This window comes from Oncorhynchus clarkii, chromosome 9 (assembly GCF_045791955.1).
Source record: "Oncorhynchus clarkii lewisi isolate Uvic-CL-2024 chromosome 9, UVic_Ocla_1.0, whole genome shotgun sequence".
Classification (NCBI taxonomy): domain Eukaryota; kingdom Metazoa; phylum Chordata; class Actinopteri; order Salmoniformes; family Salmonidae; genus Oncorhynchus; species Oncorhynchus clarkii.
The window spans coordinates 43,429,548-43,446,838 of record NC_092155.1 but is presented as its reverse complement, the minus strand read 5'-3'; the positions used below and the strand labels follow the sequence as shown (position 1 = coordinate 43,446,838).

At 49.7% G+C, this 17,291-nt stretch overlaps 1 protein-coding gene across 4 annotated transcripts in view; it reads right to left on the bottom strand.

Moving 5' to 3' along the window:
• Positions 1–1,333: 1,333 nt before the first annotated feature.
• LOC139416382 (microtubule cross-linking factor 2-like) overlaps positions 1,334–17,291 on the bottom strand; it is a 109,114-nt gene continuing 93,156 nt past the window's right edge. For 3 of the 4 annotated variants that reach the window (XM_071164943.1, XM_071164946.1, XM_071164944.1), the window contains exons 7-14: positions 15,446–15,574; positions 14,430–14,660; positions 14,127–14,276; positions 13,838–14,005; positions 6,488–6,742; positions 5,213–5,286; positions 3,529–5,128; positions 1,334–3,316 (exon numbers count right to left, since the gene is read on the bottom strand). In XM_071164943.1, the coding sequence (XP_071021044.1) occupies positions 3,164–3,316; positions 3,529–5,128; positions 5,213–5,286; positions 6,488–6,742; positions 13,838–14,005; positions 14,127–14,276; positions 14,430–14,660; positions 15,446–15,574 (2,760 nt within the window). In that variant the 3' untranslated portion in view covers positions 1,334–3,163. The remainder of the gene's footprint in view (positions 3,317–3,528; positions 5,129–5,212; positions 5,287–6,487; positions 6,743–13,837; positions 14,006–14,126; positions 14,277–14,429; positions 14,661–15,445; positions 15,575–17,291) is intronic. The other variant, XM_071164945.1, reaches the window with a different exon arrangement.

The following is a 17,291-nucleotide window of genomic DNA, read 5'->3' as shown; positions in this document are numbered from 1 at the left end:
AGGCAATCTTTCAGTAATAATTTAGCTAATATTATTAACAGCATAAGCTAAGAATTCATGTACATATTGCCAGTCATTGGGACAGTGGACGGGGAGATAACATAATACAGTCTGCTTTAGGACAGATGAACAATGTCAAAGGTATGGTACAGTGGCATTGCCCTCTCGTGCCTAGCAGTACCGCTCTCTAATTGGACTGTTGCTTTAGAAGGTACCAAGGCTCTCTCCTATCATTGGCTACCTGCCGTGTGACCAGCTACTGTTACCTGAGGGGTTAGGAGCCTGACATACGAGCCTGCCAGACAGGTAGAACGGCTATATCACACCGAAACAACTTCAAAAACACAAGAGGAAAGACCTTTACTGTAAACAGAAAAACCTGAAGTGTATTAAGAAGAAACAGATCATATTTTCAGTTCCCTTTAAATTGACATAATTCAAGGACTTCACTTTTCCATTCACTTCATGTGCTCTGTTAATTGTTTTGGGAAAGTAGAAGAGCAAAGTGGTCTTTGATACTGTGTAACACTTCAGTATGTTCTGATGACAATGAGACGGCAGATGCCTTGCAGAGTAAGCCTATAAACCTGACACTAACTTGACTGTACAGAGAGCGAGGGGGGAAGAGAGAGAGAGAGGGGGAGGAAGAGAGAGAGAGGGGGGGAAGAGAGAGGGGGGGAAGAGAGAGAGAGGGGGGGAAGAGAGAGGGGGGGAGAGAGAGGGGGGGGGAAGAGAGAGAGGGGGAAGAGAGAGAGAGGGGGGAAGAGAGAGAGGGGGGGAAGAGAGAGAGGGGGGGAAAGAGAGAGCGAGGGGGTAAGAGAGAGAGAGCGAGGGGGGAAGAGAGAGAGGGGGGGAAAGAGAGAGCGAGGGGGTAGAGAGAGAGAGCGAGGGGGGAAGAGAGAGAGCGAGGGGGGAAGAGAGAGAGCGAGGGGGGAAGAGAGAGAGAGCGAGGGGGGAAGAGAGAGAGAGCGAGGGGGGAAGAGAGAGAGAGAGGGGGGAGGAAGAGAGAGAGAGGGGGGAAGAGAGAGGGGGGGAAGAGAGAGAGAGGGGGGGAAGAGAGAGGGGGGGGGAAGAGAGAGAGGGGAAGAGAGAGAGGGGGGGGAAGAGAGGGGGGGAAGAGAGAGAGGGGGGGGGGGTGAGAGAGGGGGGAAGAGAGAGAGGGGGGGGGGAGAGAGAGAGGGGGGGAAGAGAGAGAGAGAGGGGGGGAAGAGAGAGAGAGAGGGGGGGAAGAGAGAGAGAGAGGGGGGGAAGAGATAGGGGGGAAGAGAGAGAGAGGGGGGAAGAGAGAGAGAGGGGGGAAGAGAGAGAGCGCGGGGGGGGGGGGGGTGTTACACATTCATTGAGGCTCTCAGGGGTAGCGGCCAAATCAATGTTTTTATGACAGTGACATGCTCATCTTTAAGGCACCTGCCAGGGACTGACTCCTAACCAATAGCCATTTATATAGAATACTGTGTGCCACTGCCAATATAGCAAAAACTGAGCCTTTTCTCTTACCTAAAAGCTCTTTTTAAAATTAGGGAAGAATCTGCACTATTAGTTCAGCACCATTGCAATCCGAGAGAAAAAACAAACAGATATAAACATTTATATATATATATAAAAAAAAATACAAATAATTTACTTCTCTGAAAAAAGTTCCTTGGTATCAAAAGAACGTAAACCATTCGCTCTCTCTCTCTCCGTGCTTTTAAGAGTTGGTGACGACTTGTTACTTCTGTGTACATAAGAGTATACCTTGTGTCTAAAATCATTATAAGAACAACAATCTGGGATTCTAGTTGTTAAATGCCGTTTGGTGCGAGCTGACCTAGTCTAACAGGCACTTCAAAGTCACCATAGTAACAGGCTGACTGACAGCTATCAGACCTTAAAGGGACACTCCAAAATGGAAGGAATCAATCAAATATAATTAGACCATTTCTCAGTCTCTCTCTCGACTCGGAATTCATTTCAAGGTACAAATAACCCTCTTCACAACCAAGGCTTTTGTCGCCCCCCCCCCCCCCATTTTAAAGATATGTTTTTTCATTAAACATATAATACCAAGGATCTCAAGAACTGAGTGATGACGTGAGAAAGTAGCGAGCCCACCTTCTGTAGAGGACGTTGTTACACAAAGCAGGAGAAAAGAGGTCCGGAACACACCGGCAGTCAACGAAAGAGAAACACGCGCACAATTGAACAGATTACCCAGAGTGTCAGTGGAATTGGGACTTAACAAAGGAATGCATTTTGTCTCGAAATGGGACAAGGAGTTTGCGTTGTTTTCCTGGCAGGGAGTTATCTTTACAGCTGGGTTTAAATAGAGTATAGTTCCTCCTATACTCATACAGCCTACAGTACAGTACACACGGGAGACACCCCTCATAGTTCTAAACACCATACTATCATTGTGTGCCAACAGCAGGCAGATGACAAACCTTCAAAAAACCTTCAGGAAACATAGGATCATATCATAACAACGTCGTATATAGTCTTTTGGAAAAACAACAGGTATAACATCAGGCAGTTGTTTTGTAAATGGAGAAATGTTGAACAGGCGTTTTTTGATGGTTGATGGTTGACAACGGCAAGAGGTTGTAATTCAATAGTTCAGGATGTTTTCCCCTGTGCAATTCCGGGTCAAGTAGAGTGCTGAGGGTTCTGACGTGATATAAATCCACACACTGCCCAAAATGGCACCCTGTTCCCTAAATGCTGCACTATATAGGGACTTGTGTGTGAAGTGGGGTTGTCCTGCTGGTAGTTGACAGTGGATATGATGGTCAGAAAGGAATCCTAGGAGATTGTGGTCTTCCTTTGTCCTTGGCGTTAGAATGTTCTGCTTGGGTTTTAGTTCCAATCCTAGACATCTGTGTCTGTGTGCGCGCGCGCGTGTGACAGTGATTCTGTGTGGCAGTTTGTGGGGAATTGTGTGTATGTACATTATGCATGTGGCAGTGTGTTTGTGTGGCGGTTTGCAGGTGTATGTATGTATGTATGTATGTATGTATGTATGTGTGTGTAGCCAAGATGTTTGTGTGTGTGTGTGTGTGTGTGTGTACATTTTGTGACAGTACTGTAGCCTATGTGGCAGTGTGTTGGCGAGGCAGCATGCATGTTCGTGTGTGTGTGTGTGTGTGTGTGTGGCAGTGTGAGCTTCCGTGCTCTCTCTGATCCATCACTCATTGCTTGGATCCAATCTCTCCTCTGTTGCCGTTGGAGACTCCTGGGAGAGGTGGATGCAGAGGCCCGGTGAATGGCGTGTGGCCGAGCGGGAGGGCCGGACGAAGCAGGAAGTCAGAGCCTGGGAGGTGCAATCACACACTGCATCCTGGGACAGGAAGGAGACAGTAAATAGTTACGTTATAATCCAATCCAATGAAAGACGAAGCTGTTTAAATAATATGCTTGGATATGATGTCCTGTGTGTGTGTGTGTGCTTGCGCACGTTCATGTGTATACCCGTCTCTGCGTGAATGTATGTGTGTGCGCCTGTCTCTCTGTGCGTGAGTGCGAGTGTGTATCTGTGTGTGTGGGACCTACCTCAATGCTAGAGCTCATGGTCGGGTCCCTGACGGTGGGGTCCCTGGTGGTGGGGTCCCTGGTGGAGGGGTCCCTGGCAGTGGGGTCCCTGGCGGTGGGGTCCCTGGCGGTAGGTTCCCTGGAGTTGGGGTCCCTGGCATTGGCCCCAAGCTCCTCCCTGGGCATCTGTCTCATGAACCTCTTGTTGACGATCTTGGTGACACTGTCGTTCCCCACCAGCGAGGCCCCGGAGAGGCACTCTGGCTTAGGCTCATCCGTGGCCCCCACCTCCCTCTGCCCTCTCTCCCCTCCCCCAGGCATGGGCGTCCCGGTCCGACCGCATACGTTCCTGAAGAATTCCTGTAAGGGACCGTATTTCTGGGCTCCGGTGTCGGGGGCAGGGCCAGAGGGCTTCCCTGCTGCCTGGCGGGCTGGGCTGACCCCAGGCTCACTCTTCCATAGGGACTCCACACTGCCTGAGTGCTCCACCACACTGAACAGGCTGGACAGGCCGTCGTTGAGGCCACTGAGCACGGGGCTGTCCCTGGTGGTGGTGGAGCGGGCCCAGGCCGAGCCGCTGGAGGTCGAGGAGCGCTGGTGCAGGTTCCACAGGCTGCGATCCCGGGAGGAAGCCGAGGACGACCCCACTCCGTCCAACTTGGAGGAGGAGGCGGAGATGCGGCGCTGTAGCTTGGGGGAGCCGTACTTGGGAGAGCAGCAGGGCCTGTCGATTCGGCTGTGCACCTTATCCAGGGAAGAGGAGATGTGGCGTGAGCGGGCCGAGGCCAGTGAGGACGAGGGCCGGGGGGACCAGGAGGACTTGGTGTGGAGGCCCCCCACCCCCCGAGACCCGAGCCCGTCCGTCTGCAGTCCCACACTCACAAACTGGGCCGTCTGGGTGGAGCGGCTAGACACCCCCACCGTCTGGCTGCCCGCGTCCTTGCTGCACTTCCTCTCCAGAGAGCTGGAGCGGATGGCCTGGCGCACGCAGTTGGTCATCTCCTTCATGTCGTCCGATAGGTTGGCAGAGATCTCCAGGCCGTGGAAGGGCGCCACCCCCGCGCCACCGCTGCTGTTCTCCAGAAGTTCCCTGTGCTGCTCGGACAGAGAGCTCAGCCACTGGTCGTAGGACGAAGAGGAGGAGGCAAAAGAGGAAGAGGGAGGCTGGCCCTCCGGGGCCCCAGCGTCTGACGGAGTTGAAGCCCGGGACAGGTGGCCTTGCTGCGCTTGAGGTTTGTCCTGCTTCTCCTTGGCTAGCCGGCTCTCCATACGGCGCATGGTAGGGGGGCTGTAGTAGATGCGAATACCGGTCTTGTCGGGGGCCGTGTAGCTCCTCTGGATGCTCCCCAGGCCCAGGAAACTACTGGGGGAGCTGGGGCAGTCCCACGTCTTGAAGGGGGCATTACCCTGCTCCATCATAGCCACCTCATTGGTCAGGTACTTCCAGTTCTTCCTGGTGAGGTCACCCAGGTCTGTGTGGGCTAGAAGGGGAGGGGCCTGGGTGTTGGGCCGGTCCTTCTCTCCCTCCTCATTGGCTGTCCCGTTGACCTCCTGACCCGGAAGGAAAGGACAGGCCTCCAGCAGACCCTCTAACTCTGGCATGGACGGGATGGATTTGGTCCTGGGTGGAGAAAAATGACCTCACTAAACATTTTTCATGATAACTGAAATGTCGAGTTTTGAATTCATTCAAAGCCAATGTTACCTTGGTAAATTGCTTCCATTTGTAACAGCGTCTGTTGCAGTTTCCCTTTCGGAGGTGTTTTTTTCGTGCAGAGACTGTAAGGGAGAGAAACAAGGAGAGGTTTTAAGTTGCCGGCCCAGCCAGGCTGTTAGGTTTTATAGGTAGTGTTTAATGGAGGACATGATGAGGATGTGGGCATCATGAAGGAGATACAGTATCTCTCCCTGACAGAGGGCTCGCTGTCCAAGTAGTGACGCTGACTTAGGACCGTTCAGCTCGCAGGGAGATGAGCTCACACACACACACACACACACACAAAACCATTTCCTCTCAGAGGGGAGGGAGGAAAGAGGAGGGGGGAGGGAAGGAGAGAGGAGGGGAGGGAGGAAGGAAGGAAGAAGAGGAAGGATGGGGAAGGCTCATTGGAATCCTACAGTACATGACTGCTGTCTACTTCATGAAGGAAAGGAAACAACTTGTTTGTTTTTTTAAACAGGTTTTGTTTTCAGGGCGTTTTGAAGCACAGCGAACAAAACCAACAGCAGTGCTGCGACAGATTGGAGAAAATAGTAGAGAGAGAAAGAGGCGTCTGTCTGAAATAATGACATGTCCTCTTGTGTGCTTGGCCTCAGTGCTACGTTTCCTGTACAATTCTCTGCCACAATGAGTATCAGAGCGAGAGAGAGAGAGAGTCCTATTTTCCAAGACCAGCCAGTCAGTTTGGGACAGACTGGATGACAGGCACAGGTAATGAGGCTGGGCTGGTAGTAGGGCCAGTCAGACTATACCATGCACGAGCGTGCACACACACACACACACACACACACACACACACACACACACACACACACACACACACACACACACACACACACACACACACACACACACACACACACACACACACACACGCCTCCAGTGTGGTTAGACCACGCAGCAGACACACTCCTGTTCAGCAGCATGCTGTCTGTCCATGCATTCCTGTACTGGCCAGTCATCCACCCACAGTGAAAGTTCTATGGAAAACGCTAAACCTATAGTCATAGAGTTCAGGAATGCATACAAGCGCACAATTTCCTACCCGTGACAACCTCTCTTTCCACCCCATCAAAATACCACCCCGAGGAAGGAAAACGAGGATAGTCATTAGATGTCACAAGGATATTCCGTGTCACTCTCAGTACTCATGGCTAAGTGTCCCTCTCTCAATATACATGGCTAGGCCTGGACTATGCTAGAATAGAATAGAACAGAAACTAGAGTAGAGGCTCTGAGGTGCAACAAAAATCTAGTTACCATCTTGTTCTGTAGCCTCTGCTCCCACTGGCCCCTCTCCTGACTGAAGTGCTCCAGAAGCTCCAGCTTCTCGCGGCTCCAGTTCCTCTCGCCCGTCTGCAGCTGCTTGGTCAGGTCCATGACGGCGGCGTACGAGTCGGCCAGGAGGTGCGGGTACTCCTCACGCTCCCTCTTCAGGGCCATCTTCAGGTCGGGAGGTCCTTGGAGGTCCTTCTCTCCCCCGGCCAGCACAGCTTGGCCCAACTTGCTCTCCAGCTGGAAGGGGGTGACGGAAAGAGTGGATTGGGTGAGGTTCATGAACATGACGAATTATGAGAGGTGTAGTGCGATTGGGGCACAAGTTCTGGTTCCATGCATTTCTGAACAGCTAAATTAGATGTAGGCCTACAGCTGATGAAATGCCCAATTGCAGAAAAACTTCCTGAATTCCACTCTCTCTCACTGATTTCACACTCTTTTTTTTCTCTCTTTCTCTCTTTCTTTCTGTCTGGTCTCTGAGAACAACTGTTAGTGTTTATCTGAATTAGTGATGTGAGGGCTGAGGGTCATGACATATTATGTGGATGAAGGGCGTTGGGTGGCGAGCGGGCGGGCGGGTTGACGAAAGAGAAAACGATGCATCAAAAAAAATCTAAATGTCAGCATCGCTAATATGAATACCTAAACAGACTTTATTTGCTCTTTAGTATTTCTCCCTCTATACAACCAGATACGGAGCAATGAGAAAGCCCTATGAAGAACGACAGCAGATGCTTTGTGTGTCTGTGACAATTTGAACAAGGCGTCCCTTGTTTCTGAGGCGGAAGCGAAAACAGACAGAGAACCTGGAAACTCAGTCACATTAAAGAGACGACAGCTGAAGACGCCCCCACTACGTTTCTCCCCTCCTCCTCTCTCCACCTCTCCCTCCTCTCCAATCCCCCCCATTAGAATGAATCAAGCAGTGCTTCAAGGAGGCGATTGCTCTTTATATTTTTTACGAGTCTGTCTCGTTTCTTTCTTGCATTAGAGTTCACAGCTTTCGGCGGAGGGAGCCCCATCAATCGCTACGGTAGGGACAACTGCAGGTTCCGGCCTTATATGGTGCTAATGGAGTCTGGGCGGCCTATTGGATGACTACGCCATTCGTCTCCGACGGAGCGTTGATCTCATGTGATGATGAATATCCCTAATGAGTTTTATTGGTGAGGCGTTGCGGGGCTGTGACTTAATGGTTGTCTGGAGGTTTATAGCACAAAGAAAGACATTTGCTTTGAACGCTCCCAATTCACCCCAGATTCCCCCCAAAATCCACTGTAGACAGACTTCCTTAGTGGGTTTTCTGTAGGCATCTGTAGGCATTAGGCCCTAAGCCTGGTTCCACAGTGCAACAGCTGCCGGTGCCATGCCACGTTGCCAGGATGGCATCCTACTGATGTGGTTGGCAGAGCAGATCAGGGAGAGATTGGTCCCAGCTGTGCCATCCAGTTCTTGGGCACCAGACCAGTGGGTCTACACAAGACAAGGGCAGCAGTAACAGCATAGTTTATAGAGTGAAGGGGTCATTGTAGAATTGTGTGTGTGTGTGTGTGTGTGTGTGTGTGCGCGCGCGCGGGCATGCATGACTCTCAGGGTGGGGCAGCAGATGACGAATGAGTTTCTCCAAAAAGAAGAAAAGCAAAGTCACCTGTCATCCCTTTCATATGACAAATGATGCCAGACCTGTGGGGGAAAGAGAGCCAACGCTTTGATTATGGCCATAATTCACACAGGTGACGCCATTTTAAAGTGATCCAACTGAATTACTACTCTGGCATTTGGGTCTTCCGGTGAGTTCACAAACAGAACACAAATCAGGACGTTAATTAACCCAAGGCTACAGCATGTGACCCCTTCCTGCAGTCCATGTAGGGCCTTATTTAATCAGGAAATATCAACGAGAAAGAAGTTAGTTGTATCAAGTTTAATAAAGGTCTAGAACTATAGCGCAAGAAGCCCCTTTTACTCTCTCCCAGTCCCTATCCCCCTTTTTCCCCTCTCTCCCTATCCCCCTTTTTCCCCTCTCTCCCTTTTTCCCCTCTCTCCCTCTCCCCCTTTTTCCCCTCTCTCCCTATCCCCCTTTCTCCCTTTTTCCCCTCTCTCCCTATCCCCCTTTTTCCCCTCTCTCCCAGACACACAAATCAAATCAAATCAAATCAAATCAAATTTTATTTGTCACATACACATGGTTAGCAGATGTTAATGCGAGTGTAGCGAAATGCTTGTGCTTCTAGTTCCGACAATGCAGTAATAACAAGTAATCTAACTAACAATTCCAAAACTACTGTCTTGTACACAGTGTAAGGGGATAAAGAATATGTACATAAGGATATATGAATGAGTGATGGTACAGAGCAGCATAGGCAAGATACAGTAGATGGTATCGGGTACAGTATGTACAAATGAGATGAGTATGTAAACAAAGTGGCATAGTATAGTATAAAGTGGCTAGTGATACATGTATTACATAAGGATACCGTCGATGATATAGAGTACAGTATATACGTATGCGTATGAGATGAATAATGTAGGGTAAGTAACATTTATATAAGGTAGCATTGTTTAAAGTGGCTAGTGATATATTTACATCATTTCCCATCAATTCCCATTATTAAAGTGGCTGGAGTTGAGTCAGTGTCAGTGTGTTGGCAGCAGCCACTCAGTGTTAGTGGTGGCTGTTTAACAGTCTGATGGCCTTGAGATAGAAGCTGTTTTTCAGTCTCTCGGTCCCAGCTTTGATGCACCTGTACTGACCTCGCCTTCTGGATGATAGCGGGGTGAACAGGCAGTGGCTCGGGTGGTTGATGTCCTTGATGATCTTTATGGCCTTCCTGTGACATCGGGTGGTGTAGGTGTCCTGGAGGGCAGGTAGTTTGCCCCCGGTGATGCGTTGTGCAGACCTCACTACCCTCTGGAGAGCCTTACGGTTGAGGGCGGTGCAGTTGCCATACCAGGCGGTGATACAGCCCGCCAGGATGCTCTCGATTGTGCATCTGTAGAAGTTTGTGAGTGCTTTTGGTGACAAGCCGAATTTCTTCAGCCTCCTGAGGTTGAAGAGGCGCTGCTGCGCCTTCTTCACGATGCTGTCTGTGTGAGTGGACCAATTCAGTTTGTCTGTGATGTGTATGCCGAGGAACTTAAAACTTGCTACCCTCTCCACTACTGTTCCATCGATGTGGATAGGGGGGTGTTCCCTCTGCTGTTTCCTGAAGTCCACAATCATCTCCTTAGTTTTGTTGACGTTGAGTGTGAGGTTGTTTTCCTGACACCACACTCCGAGGGCCCTCACCTCCTCCCTGTAGGCCGTCTCATCGTTGTTGGTAATCAAGCCTACCACTGTTGTGTCGTCCGCAAACTTGATGATTGAGTTGGAGGCGTGCGTGGCCACGCAGTCGTGGGTGAACAGGGAGTACAGGAGAGGGCTCAGAACGCAACCTTGTGGGGCCCCAGTGTTGAGGATCAGCGGGGAGGAGATGTTGTTGCCTACCCTCACCACCTGGGGGCGGCCCGTCAGGAAGTCCAGTACCCAGTTGCACAGGGCGGGGTCGAGACCCAGGGTCTCGAGCTTGATGACGAGCTTGGAGGGTACTATGGTGTTGAATGCCGAGCTGTAGTCGATGAACAGCATTCTCACATAGGTATTCCTCTTGTCCAGATGGGTTAGGGCAGTGTGCAGTGTGGTTGAGATTGCATCGTCTGTGGACCTATTTGGGCGGTAAGCAAATTGGAGTGGGTCTAGGGTGTCAGGTAGGGTGGAGGTGATATGGTCCTTGACTAGTCTCTCAAAGCACTTCATGATGACGGATGTGAGTGCTACGGGGCGGTAGTCATTTAGCTCAGTTACCTTAGCTTTCTTGGGAACAGGAACAATGGTGGCCCTCTTGAAGCATGTGGGAACAGCAGACTGGTATAGGGATTGATTGAATATGTCCGTAAACACACCGGCCAGCTGGTCTGCGCATGCTCTGAGGGCGCGGCTGGGGATGCCATCTGGGCCTGCAGCCTTGCGAGGGTTAACACGTTTAAATGTCTTACTCACCTCGGCTGCAGTGAAGGAGAGACCGCATGTTTTCGTTGCAGGCCGTGTCAGTGGCACTGTATTGTCCTCAAAGCGGGCAAAAAAGTTATTTAGTCTGCCTGGGAGCAAGACATCCTGGTCCGTGACTGGGCTGGGTTTCTTCCTGTAGTCCGTGATTGACTGTAGACCCTGCCACATGCCTCTTGTGTCTGAGCCGTTGAATTGAGATTCTACTTTGTCTCTGTACTGGCGCTTAGCTTGTTTGATAGCCTTGCGGAGGGAATAGCTGCACTGTTTGTATTCGGTCATGTTACCAGACACCTTGCCCTGATTAAAAGCAGTGGTTCGCGCTTTCAGTTTCACACGAATGCTGCCATCAATCCACGGTTTCTGGTTAGGGAATGTTTTAATCGTTGCTATGGGAACGACATCTTCAACGCACGTTCTAATGAACTCGCACACCGAATCAGCGTATTCGTCAATGTTGTTATCTGACGCAATACGAAACATCTCCCAGTCCACGTGATGGAAGCAGTCTTGGAGTGTGGAGTCAGCTTGGTCGGACCAGCGTTGGACAGACCTCAGCGTGGGAGCCTCTTGTTTTAGTTTCTGTCTGTAGGCAGGGATCAACAAAATGGAGTCGTGGTCAGCTTTTCCGAAAGGGGGGCGGGGCAGGGCCTTATATGCGTCGCGGAAGTTAGAGTAACAATGGTCCAAGGTCTTTCCTCCCCTGGTTGCGCAATCGATATGCTGATAAAATTTGGGGAGTCTTGTTTTCAGATTAGCCTTGTTAAAATCCCCAGCTACAATGAATGCAGCCTCCGGATAAATTGTTTCCAGTTTGCAGAGAGTTAAATAAAGTTCGTTCAGAGCCATCGATGTGTCTGCTTGGGGGGGGATATATACCGCTGTGATTATAATCGAAGAGAATTCTCTTGGTAGATAATGCGGTCTACATTTGATTGTGAGGAATTCTAAATCAGGTGAACAGAAGGATTTGAGTTCCTGTATGTTTCTTTCATCGCACCATGTCACGTTAGTCATAAGGCATACGCCCCCGCCCCTCTTTTTACCAGAAAGATGTTTTTTCCTGTCTGCGCGATGCGTGGAGAAACCTGTTGGCTGCACCGCTTCGGATTGCGTCTCTCCAGTAAGCCACGTTTCCGTGAAGCAAAGAACGTTACAGTCTCTGATGTCCCTCTGGAATGCTACCCTTGCTCGGATTTCATCAACCTTGTTGTCAAGAGACTGGACATTGGCAAGAAGAATGCTAGGGAGTGGTGCGCGCTGTGCCCGTCTCCGGAGTCTGACCAGAAGACCGCCTCGTTTCCCTCTCTTTCGGAGTCGTTTTTTTGGGTCGCTGCATAGGATCCACTCCGTTGTCCTGTTTGTAAGGCAGAACACAGGATCCGCGTCGCGAAAAACATATTCTTGGTCGTACTGATGGTGAGTTGATGCTGATCTTATATTCAGTAGTTCTTCTCGACTGTATGTAATGAAACCTAAGATGACCTGGGGTACTAATGTAAGAAATAACACGTAAAAAAACAAAAAACTGCATAGTTTCCTAGGAACGCGAAGCGAGGCGGCCATCTCTGTCGGCGCCGGAAGTACACAACACATTACTACATTACTACTGCCATGGAGGAGAGAAACAAAAGCCTCTACGGGGGATTCGTAAGGAGGGAGGGAGGATGGAGAAGACCTGGCCCGGCCCACTCCTCCATGGCTGTAAATTGTGACCCAGTTATGGTGTTGAGTGGCTGTGGTGGTTTCACCAGGTGGGGATCCCCCACCATTTACATGTGCCCTTTCAGAGCCGTGGAGGAGGGACCGCAGGGGGAGGGAACAGTCTGACAGGACCAATGAACCATGCTTCAAACTGTTTACTGTACTGTGCCCCTCCCTCTCCTTCTCAACCGCTCACAACCCCCCCCCCCCCCTCCTCTCTCTCCCTTCCTCCATTTATTTCTCCCCCACTCTCTTTCGCTCTCTCTCTCTCTCTTTCTCTCTCATTATTACTCTTCATCTCTCCTCCTAATTACTTTTTTATTTTTCTCCTTCTGTTTCCCCCCTGGTCTGATATTATATATTATCTTGCTGTAATCTAGTGGCCTGTCTCAAAGCATGTTAGTTTAAGTCATTGCGGAGGCTGCTGTTATGAGAACGTCTCAGGCTGGCAGTCGTCTGGATATTAAACTCATCTCTCACTGCCAGATACACACACACACACACACACACACACACACACACAGACAGAGTGAGCGGCGGTCTGAGGGCAAAGCAGATGGCCAGACGGAACACCAGACAAATAGATTGGTACAAATCCACCACCTCAGGATATGAGCAGTTTCAAGCCATTCGTTACTCTGAGCATTGGTGATGAAATGAATACCCCAGTGACTGATTCATACTGATCCGTAACGCAATCCTCCACAGCTTCGGCAGCTTTCTCCAGTGAGTAGATTGTAACAAATGGCAGGTCATGTCATCCTTCATGAACGGGTAACTTGATCTGTGTACAGCTTCACGGCGTGCTCTCCTGCACGCTGAATGGATAGCTATAGTTCCACTATAAAACCTCACTTCAACGGCCGTACAAATCAATGGCTTTGCCCCAGACATCCAGGTAGCCAAAAGGAGAAAGGATTGTAGCTATAGAATATCTGACTGATCTGGCATGGATCTACACTAAAGTAATGACTCTACCGCCTAACAGGGAGAGGCCGTAACCCTGGTGACTAGAGTCCTACTATCTGTCCTCTCTCTCCAGTATGTGTGATTCCAGGGTGCTAAAAGGCCTGATGAATTACTGCCCTCCCAGGGGAGGCTTTACGCTAAGCCTAGATAATGGTCTGTAAGCTACATAATAACCTGGCTTCTACAATAGCCCAAATAACACCTGATGGTTGAGGGTTTTTAGATGGTTTTTAGGTCAACTAGCTATACACTCTTAGAGAAGAATGGGTTCCAAAAGGGTTCTTCGGCTGTCCACGTAGGAGAACCCTTTTTGGTTCCATTTATAACCTTCCTCTGTAGAAAGGGTTCTACATGGAACCCAAAAGGGTTCTAATCGGCAGCCAAAAAGCTTTCTTCAAAGGGTTCTCCTATGGGGACAGCTGAAGAACACTTGTAGGTTCTAGACAGCACCTTCTATTTCTAAGCGTGTAGGTTCAAAACTATGCGACAGAGCGTTTCAATAGAGTCGCTGACACAATACCATGTCAGCCACATTGAGTGCACCTACAGTCAAGTTTCCATTTGAGTAATTCTATTTGAATGCCAGTTATTTTCAGCAGGTGTTCTGGTCTTACCTGGGTGATGAGGCTCTTGAGCTCTGTCCTCTCCACTTCCCAGGAGGCCTTGGCGCGGGCAAACTGCTGGGTGAGTTCCTGTGAGCCCTGGCGCTCCTCTCGCAGCTCTCCGCTCAGATCCTGGAGCGCTCCCTTCAGGTCCGCCAGAGTGCTGCTCACGCCGCTCGTCTAGGCCACGGACAGGATAGAGAATCAGTGAAGGACCTCGTCGATATTGCCTAAAAAGACCTCTAAAATATTGCCTGCTTTAATGCTTTCTTTTCCCGTGTTAACCCTGTGTGTCCTGTACCTGTTTGTAGCTCTTCTCCAGCAGGCAGAGCTCATTGGAGATGCTGGGGCTGAGGGGCTGCTCCTCTGCGGCGGCCATCTTGTTGTCTCCCTGGTGGGCGGCCAGACTCTCCTCCTCCAGCAGCAGGTACAGGTCCTTCAGACTGTTCACCTGTAGGGAAACACACAGCACATTATCTGTCAGTCAGTCTGTTAAACAATTAGTCAGCCAGCCAATCAGCCAGCAAGCCAACCAACCAACCAACCAATTCTGCCACGACTAAGTGACTGATTCAAAAGGAGAAGGTTTCAACCAGTCCCGTACCTCCAGGACATCCTTGGCCTCTGTGTCCAGCTTGCGTCCCAGACGCCACTGTTTGAGGAAGCAGCGCAGCTTGAGGCTCAGCAGCAGCAGGGTCTGCTTGAGTTGATGTGACTCCTGCACCATCAGGTTTCTCTCTTGGCTCCAGAACTTCTGTTGCAGCCGCGTCTGCAGACTCAGACTCTGCAGCTGGAAGTCCCTCCGCGTCAGGGCCTTCTGGTGCTCCTCCTGCAGCTGGACACACACACACACACAGGACACAGGCCAATTAGTGAGGGCTACAGGGACACATTTGTTATTATAAGGGATTAGCTTCATAGCAGTTGTTTGTGAAGTTTGCTAAGTGGGTGCATGTATGTAATAAACTGTTGTTAAATATATAGTAGCGATACAATACTGTTCTCCAGTGGGGCGCATATTCTGTATTAGCATTGACAGGACGTGACAGTGACAATGCTCTGCGTGGTTTAGCAGGGTTTGTCTGTAGTCACTGTGGTGTCCATAGATATAGAACAGTCGTGTCTCCATGGTTGTGCCCATAGATATAGAACAGTCGTGTCTCCATGGTTGTGCCCATAGATATAGAACAGTCGTGTCTCCATGGTTGTGTCCATAGATATAGAACAGTCGTGTCTCCATGGTTGTGTCCATAGATATAGAACAGTCGTGTCTCCATGGTTGTGCCCATAGATATAGAACAGTCGTGTCTCCATGGTTGTGCCCATAGATATAGAACAGTCGTGTCTCCATGGTTGTGTCCATAGATATAGAACAGTCGTGTCTCCATGGTTGTGTCCATAGATATAGAACAGTCGTGTCTCCATGGTTGTGTCCATAGATATAGAACAGTCGTGTCTCCATGGTTGTGTCCATAGATATAGAACAGTCGTGTCTCCATGGTTGTGTCCATAGATATAGAACAGTCGTGTCTCCATGGTTGTGTCCATAGATATAGAACAGTCGTGTCTCCATGGTTGTGCCCATAGATATAGAACAGTCGTGTCTCCATGGTTGTGTACCTGTGAGACTGTCTGAGAACTGCTGTGGGTGTGGTCTCGGTGGGCCTGTCTCTCCAGAGTCAGTTCCTCCTGCGTCCCGTGAGCCGTCTCCCTCGCATCCGACAGAAGGGCCTGCAGCTCACTGATCTGCTGAGGGAAGGGCGGCGGGAGGGAGCGAGAGAGGGAAGGAGGGAGAGAGAGAGAGAGAGAGAAGTACACCATTATAGCTAGAGTAAAATACACCACCTCCCAACTGAAAAAATATCCTCCTTTAGATTGTATAACACAACCAACATGTCTCATTTATTGGTCATAACTGTTCCAAACAGGGAACAACAATCCTCGCCTTTTGTCAGTGAGAGGGGCATCGACCCTTCCCCATAATGTTCTTCTCCTTCACCCTCCGCTAACTCGCGACGGGGGTCACTCCCAGCCCGACCCAGCCCCACCATCACCGTTAACCCACTAACTGCGAACTCAAAGGGCCTCCTTTATACCGACAGGCACAAGGCCAGCCGCTCGATCTCTTCGTTATCACTCGCCGCCAAAATTAGACGAAGCGTGTAACATTTGATAGGGTGGGACACTGGGGACGGGGATGTTGGGTGGAAGACTGAGATACCCTGAGGACATTTTAATACTCTAAAGGCTTGTGAGGTTTGAAAATGAATACTCCATTATTTAATATCCACTGTGTGCATAATGTGCCATGGATATCTGTGCTTAAATGGCGCTTGGCTACTAGTTGCTGCTGTGTTTTGAAGTATAAAGACGGAGACCATTGCGCTTTGTCTTGCGATTCTCAGAGGGCTTTGACAGATAAGTGAAAGTACTGTGTCATTTATTTTTCATATGTAAGCTTGACAGGCGTTGCTGGAATCATGTCTTGGTTGTTGTGCAATTCACCCACCACTCGTCTACCCTTATTGTGTATTCTGAGTGAGTAAACTCTCCTGTCAGCGTAAGTCTATGACACTAGCTCACTATTGCTCAGCAAGTAACATAATTGATTTACAACTGATTTTTTAAAATATCAGTTACACCATAACCAGCTTCTGTAGATCTCGCTCTCCTTCTCCTCTGCAGCCTCTGTAAGTGACTTCTGACACCTTCAATTCCTCACCAAAGGGTTTGAGGAGCAAGAGTGAGGGGAGCTCAATTTCAGCAGGGTAGTTTCCTCACACTTCAATACATATTTTGTGTATAAAGGGCTTACATTTCCCAGGCAAGCCTCAGGCGCAGACTCCGTGTACATAAATGGATAACCTGCTGTCAGTTTCCGATGCCCTTCATAGCTTTATGTCCGTCACGCCACTGCCCTGCAGAAGAATCTCCCGTTTTAAAAGTAGACTCAGCGATATGACGTAGATGCAGAAAGTAAAAAAAACACAAGGGGTCAATTTCCGCAACAAATAAGAGAGTTAAAGCGCAAGGCTCAACTTCTCCACTGCTTCGGTGACCTGGCTACCACGCTGTGAACGGCGTGCGTAGATACTGTGTGTGACTGTGTGAGAGCGAAGTGTTGCATCTCGCTAATCTCAAATATCTCTGGTGCTGCTCATGGCAACATCACGTGGATATAGTACCCTATTTCTAACATTCTGGATAAGACATGGAGTAGCAGATTATCATACAGTACATTACTGAGTTATACCCTGAAAGGGTGGGGTGGAGAGAATGAACAGGTCCAAATTCATTAGGCACCAAACAGAAGAAAACGGACTGAAATGGGGAGAGACTACCTGAACCTGTCCAATAAGAAAAGTTCCTTTTCATTTTCCGTTGCGCAACGTTTTGAAACCACGTTCCCAAATGAGTAGAGCAGTCAACCTGATGGGCCCCAGGTTCCCACCAACACTCCCACATC